At 40.0% G+C, this 6,888-nt stretch overlaps 1 protein-coding gene across 2 annotated transcripts in view; it reads right to left on the reverse strand.

Moving 5' to 3' along the window:
* Positions 1-440: 440 nt before the first annotated feature.
* LOC102215711 (SH3 and cysteine-rich domain-containing protein 2-like) overlaps positions 441-6,888 on the reverse strand; it is a 26,572-nt gene continuing 20,124 nt past the window's right edge. For both annotated transcript variants that reach the window (XM_005726107.1, XM_005726108.2), the window contains 3 exons: positions 6,339-6,390; positions 3,462-3,599; positions 441-2,875 (listed from right to left, as the gene is read on the reverse strand). In XM_005726107.1, coding sequence (XP_005726164.1) covers positions 2,777-2,875; positions 3,462-3,599; positions 6,339-6,390 — 289 coding nt within the window. In that variant the 3' untranslated portion in view covers positions 441-2,776. The remainder of the gene's footprint in view (positions 2,876-3,461; positions 3,600-6,338; positions 6,391-6,888) is intronic.

A 6,888-nucleotide genomic window follows, 5' to 3' on the forward strand; every position in this document is an offset into this window, starting at 1 on the left:
TAAAAACCTGCATCATTTTCCTTGATTTATCTGCAAGAAATGCCATCATTTGCCCTCTGATTTATGCAGTTGTCTGTGATTGAATAAACAAGGCTGAGTTCCACTTCCTCCAGCAGTGCCGTTATGTGCTATTTATATTGCGGTTGTTTGGAGCATCATTTCGGCATTCCTCTTTGCACAGCAGTGTATTTGTGGCTGCAGGATGGTGCATTATGCATGGATGCCAATGAAAGTTGTCATTAAAGTGGCCTCGTTTAGGAGTTCTGTGCTCTCTCTAAGCTAAAAAAGACTGAATAGAGATATAGAAAAACAGCAAAAGCTACATGCATTTGTCATGTGGACGTGTAAATGATCAGCTGTCAACTCCTGTGGAATATCCTTAATATTTCACTGTGCAAAGCATGTTACAGACTTCATGCATAAAACAGGCAGACCAGGTTTTGTAAAGATGTTTTATTGAGGTACGCGGCCAACCAACGGATCTGGGAAACATCCAAACACATACTTAACATTTTGAAGTCTTTAAGGTGTAAACAGTAGATGCTACGTGAAATTAGACACAATTCATGATAGCACATTTTTAGATGAGTAAAATCAAACTTCCAGTTATGCTGTGACAACATATTCCCCCTGGAATATGTTTTCAGGAGTGTGGTATTGTTTATGCTGCTGTCTCTCTGCCAACAAAGACAAACCGTAAGTCCACCAGCTGAAGTACTTCATGGTGAATTGAAGTTGCAGTTGAAGTATTTTTAAATACAACATCTACAGTATTACTATCAAGGAGACACATCTACAAAATTACAGCTTATTCAAATGACTCAAAATAAAGTGCTATTCCCGTGATGACAAGAGAAGCTTTTAAAGGAAAAAATCACAGCTTCTAAAGGCTTCCACAAAAAATGCAGACTAAAAGGAATCAGCTAGATCCTTGTGCTCTGAAAAGGATGGGTGAACTAAAATGCGTTTCAATTTATTATTCAAATGATACAATCTGTCCTTCAATTCTAGATTTCTTTCACATTCCTGATTTTCCACACGCAAACTCAGGGACAAGGACTTTTTAAAAAAAGAAGAAGATTTTAAATAAATAATGACTTAGTGCGTAGAACTCTAAGCAATCCAAAATGTACTGGTATTAAAAAATGGCTTGACTTTACGTCAGAACTGACCAGTCACATCAATAATATAAGGACAAAGGAGGCCAAACGGGGAGTGGAAGATGGAGATGACAGGCTGACATTTGATCAATGATGACTCGTGCACCCATGGGTACAACACTACCTGCATGTACACTGACTCATAACGGTTCAGCACTCGTGTCATCCCTTTCACTGCACAGCCTCCTACTCCTCCTGTTTTCCTGTGTCCTTCTAAGCTGTCAGTGAAACTCCTTGTCATGGTCAGAAGGAACCCCATTGTGCTGTTGTTTTTCAGGCAGACTGCCTACAGTTTTTTTCCTCTTGTTTCAAGCTCTAGTGAACATGTTAAAATTCTGGGCAATGCTTGCAACATCCCACTGAGGCTCTTCAGCAGGTCCCTGCAGAAACCGGCGGGTTTATGCCCACCGAGGTCTTTCATACGAAAAACAGCAGAACACCTTCTGCCACTTGTAACTTCTAAACTTGGTAGATGTTGACATTTTTCTTCCTCAGTGCTCACGACAAGCTTCCAAACAACCCCCCTAGTCTTCCTAAAGAGATTTGCCTCCCTTTTAGCTTTGATTTCTTTTACCTCATCTGTTTGTAAAATAGTAACACAACAGAATAAGGACAGTAGACAAACACAGCTGTGTCTCAAAAGTGGACAGACATAATAATCTATAAAATTTTACTTAAAAGAAAGGAACAATTTTCAGGCAATTCCTGGGAGTTCATGTTTTTGTTTTAAGGATAGTCGAAAAGGTAAACTCTGAGTCTTTGGGTAGATAGTGATGTTCACAGGGTTTGACAGACTTTCATACCAGAAATTAAAAGATGCTGGATAATTTTTATAGCATACTTTAATTGTCATTTCATAATGAAAATAATCAGTTTTTGATTTTTGCTTGAAAAACCTCTTCTTTTTGCACGCTCAAATCATTGAGTGCAGTCGTAACTCAGCCAGAAACTACAGACAATTTTAAGATCTGGTGTATTCCTTTCATCTTATCCTGCCGTCTGTCTAAATGGCAGTAGCTTTCCATAGCTGGCAGTGGTTGTTCTTGGCAAGTGCCTATTGTTGTAGCAGTCTACACGAAGCTGATATCAGTCCCCAGGGCAGAGACCCTGAAATTAGCAGATAGGAATGAGACACACGGAGTGGGTAGAAACAAGAAAAGGACACTGATAGAAGCATCATGTTCCCATGACAGGATTCAGCCTCCTCCCACGCTGGTAGACGTCTTTTTGATGAGGAAAAACTAAATCTGAGCTGGCATCCAGCAGACATTTTAAAGCATTTTTGACCACCCTTGTCTATTAAACATCGATTTATTGGCTTTGAAAAGATAAACCTACAAGAGAACTAGAGCAGGGCAATTGCATAACTGCCCCCTCCATTAAAGGCTTACAATCAAACCAGCTGAGCTGGAAACCATGTGTTTATGAGGAGCTGTGGTTCCAGATCCTTGCAGAAGTGTGTATTATGTTTTTAGTTTTTCTGTGTTTGGCTGACCAGTTGAAGAGGCTGGAGCAGTTGTTTAGCCAGGGGAATGAGGCAGAAGGGGGGTAGTTTTAAAATGGGTGCATCCCTGGGGAACGTAGATGTGGAAAGATGGTGGTCTGTGCACAAAGGTTCAAATCTCCTCTATGGAATCAGCTGGGACCAGCCCTTTCTTCTTTCCACTGCTCAGCTTTAGAAACACCTCACCCTCTTCTCGTTTCCCCACACAAATCTAAAAGCAGGAAACAGAAAATAAGATGCTTTGTTTTCTAAGAGGAAACTAGAATAAAAGATTATTTTTACCAATATAAAAACTGTTTTTAAAAGAACGAATAATAACAGACCTTAAAAAAAATTGAAAGTTATTGTGTAAACTGCCTACAGGTTTTTTACTTGTGACTAAGCACTATGAATTTCCTCTTTGTGTGTATACGAATAAAAATCAGTGGATGAAAACTGATTGAATGTGACCCTGAAGGTCAAAAAACAATGTGGGTTTTCTTTCTAACGGTCTATACAATCTGGAAATGATGAGCCTTATTCATAGCAAAGACAAACAGACATAGATAATGCTGGTGCCAATCCTTTGATCGCTCTCTAACCAGGATGCACCCCACTTCTCACACAGCGTGTACTGGATTTGGCTTCAGTCCCTTGAAACCCTTCACAGGACAGGTTTCATGAATTGAGAATTGGAATCCTATCATCAGTGTATGCTGGGTTGCCATAATAGCCTTTTGATGGTTACAATGAAAAAACGGTGAAGTTATCAACAAAAATAAATTAAGTCTCAAACCAGTATTCCACCATTAGTATACCTGGGATTCCCTCACAGCCATGTGTCCTCTCTCTCGGTTGCCGGGATTGCCCTGAATAACCCGCCACACTCTCTCTCCGGGTCGGACCCTTTGCACAAAGTTGGCAGGGAAAAAACCAACTTTGTCCCCACATTTACCCTGAGGAATGAACCAAAACAGTTCAGTCAGCATTTAAACTGTATCTGGATGCCAAGATAGCTGTCACAGATTCTTTAGATCTAGTTAATGAGATTGCGCAATGATAGCCTGATCTGCGCTTACTGGCCCACCAGACTGCACTCAACCCAAATTGTTAGCTGACAATCCAACTTGATTGTTTTTCTGATGGAAAATCTGGAGTTTTACTGCTCCACTGTTGTCAAGTTCAATCTTAAAAGAGGATTGTTGGAAATCTCTATATCAGGGGTCTCGAACTCCAGGCCTCAAGAGCCGGTGTCCTGCAGGTTTTAGATGTGTCCTTGATCCAACACAGCTAATTTAAATGGCTAAATTAGCTCCTCAACATGTCTTGAAGTTCTCCAGAGGCTGGTAATGAACTAATCATTTGATTCAGGTGTGGTGACCCAGGGTGAGATCTAAAACCTGCAGGACACCGGCTCTCGAGGACTAACGTTCCCTACCCCTGCTCTATATAATAAACTGCCTGGCCAAAAATACCCAAAGTCTAATGCTCTAATATGTCATTGAACCACATTTAGCTTTAGCTTTGATCAGAATTAGAATCACTTTGTAAAAGACAAGGAATCTGTGATAGTGTCGTGCAAAAAACCCAAAAACAAACAGTAATGCAGATATAGAATGTATGATATTTACAGTACATATAATTATACGTCTCTATATAAATATTAAAAATAAATACACAGACTACCCACAGATATAGAGATGACAGCACGTATTCGCTCTGGCATCATTTTAATAAAGCCATGCAGTGTCACAATATCTATTTCCATCCAGAACCGTGTATTGATGACGGGAGAGTTGGATTTCTGTCTAAAGTATTCTCCAGAACATCCCAAAGATGCTCCGTGGGGTTAAAGTCTGGTCTCTTTGGTGACCAATCCATGTGTGAAAATCCATGCGTTTTCACACTTGGAATCCCATGAATCCTGGCATTATAATCTTGGATTAGGCCCATGTAGTTCATCAAATGGAAAAATCCATTGAAATACCTGCTCGTTCAGTATATTCAGGGACTCAGCTGACCTTCTGGACACTTAAAACTGCTGTACCTAGACCTGACCAACTGAAGCAACCCTAGCTATTAATGCTGACCTAACAGGCTTGTCTGGTAGACACTATACATGATGGATGCATCATTACATCCACCTCTCTTATTACCTTGATGCACCCATCAGTCTGGAACAGGGTCAACCTGAAGTCAAACCACATGACCCTTTTCCATTGCTGAACTCAATCTTTTTATTCTCTAGCAAATTGAAGCCTTTTTTTTCCTGACTAGCTCTGGTAAGCGGTTTTCCTAGGGCTGCTATTTAGTGCCAATCCCTTGAATTCTCTTCGTATTATGCATGTGGAATTGCAATTACTTTTGCTATTAAATATAGCCATGAGATGTACTGTTGATCTTTATTTGAGTTCACCAAACGTCTAAGTGACCTCTGACCACGATCATTCAAGGTTTTTTTCCAACCACATCTCTTCCTTGGATGATAGTTGGTTTTAATAATGCATTGGACAGTTCTCAACCCACTTTTAGTAGTTTCAGCAATATCCTTAGTTGTTTTTCTTGTCTTCTTGAAACAAAGTAACATCTTTGTTGCCAAAAAACTGTTGCCAGAAACGCATTATTCACTGCAGTAACTATCCAGTAGAAGGCAGACAGTATATTGTTAAAGTCTTTTTAAAGTAAAGTCCCCCCAAAATGAGTAATTTGGCACCAAATATTCATTCATTCATACTAGTTTTAAACAGTTTATCAGTGAAGACTGACTGATAAGAACTGAACACTTTCATATCTATCGCTTCCATCTCATAACAGCAAAGCCCAAATGAACTTTTAGTTATTTAGTAGTATAATTGAGCAGGCACCTTTATTGTTATACCATCATAAACAGAAATGAGAGAAACAACACTTTCTAAATTAAAATTTTACCTCATGTAGTGGCAAATCATCCCATTTTTGCTGTTTGTATAAAAAAGATGAAACATTTGTTTTCCAGGTGCGCACACATAAACAACAGATTTCATCCCTTTCTTGCCAGTGATAACTGGGTATACCTCATTATGCAGCAATGTTTCACAGTTTAACACCCTCTGCCTCAGGTGTTGATGTGTTTATTGAAGTGATTCACAAACTATACATTAGTAATGAACAGATGATTCACAGATAATACATAATTTAAAGGTTTCTTGGAATGAATATGTTGATGTGCTGCTCCGCTTTGGGTTACGTAAGTTCAAGCAAAAACTATGCTCACAGAGTGTACGCTAAATCTGCACTCTGGATGCGTTTTCCTTCTTCGTGAACTGAAACACACGGGCGCAAACACAAATGCACATTTATTTCCATTGGGAGTTAGTGAAGCTCATTACAGACTCAATAAGGGCCTCTACGCGGCTGCAACAGTAGCCAAGTTCATTATGTTAAACTCTTTTGGTAATTTTCAGAGGAAATTATGTTCTATTTTTGTCTGTGGCTCCTTACATGTTTGCGACAGGCAAAAATGGAGCAGGTGTTTTGCATTAAAAGCTTGGTTTAAAGACCTAATTTAACACATGCGCAGTATGAATGCATGTGCACACACATAAACACACACACACTTCTGAGAACTTGGGGAAAATAAAACACAGCACACACCAACATCACCAGGTATGCACCAACTAGCACACACAGATGTTTGCAAATGATTTATTACCCACCTTCCACCACTCCTCATTAGAGTCGTCAGTGACCTGCACCCGATCACCAGGACTAAAAGAGATAAGACAAGAGAGAAGATGGGAAAAAAGGGCATGAGAAGGGAGGTAATTGGGGTGGAGAGGAAAAAGAGACAGGGAGACAATAGAGGGAAACATGATGGGAAAGGCAACAGAGTAGGAGGGAAGAAAGGAGAGCTGATTGCAAGCACAAAATATTACAGTTATCTAACTACCACAGAAAGCTGTAGTGTACCCGTGGTAGCAACATTGTGGAGGTTAAAATTTGGGTGAGTCTTTGTGTCTCGCTGTAGAGGTGACAGAACAGCTGAAAACAAAGTCATGAGGTCTACATGAAATATAACTCTATAGTGTCTGCTGCAGCAATGAAGGCTAGGCCTGATCTGCAGCCAGCCTGGCCTGCATACTAATGATGCTACCAATTTTTGATGAGACTTCTCTACACATACACAGTATGCCCACTGTCCTAGATATACAGGGAGAAGCTGTCCCAATTGCATTTCGGTGCATTCTGTCTCCCGGATGTCTGCAT

The sequence above is a fragment of the Pundamilia nyererei genome, unplaced genomic scaffold, assembly GCF_000239375.1.
Source record: "Pundamilia nyererei isolate P.nyererei 1_Seehausen unplaced genomic scaffold, PunNye1.0 scaffold00018, whole genome shotgun sequence".
In the NCBI taxonomy this organism is placed as follows: Eukaryota; Metazoa; Chordata; class Actinopteri; order Cichliformes; family Cichlidae; genus Pundamilia; species Pundamilia nyererei.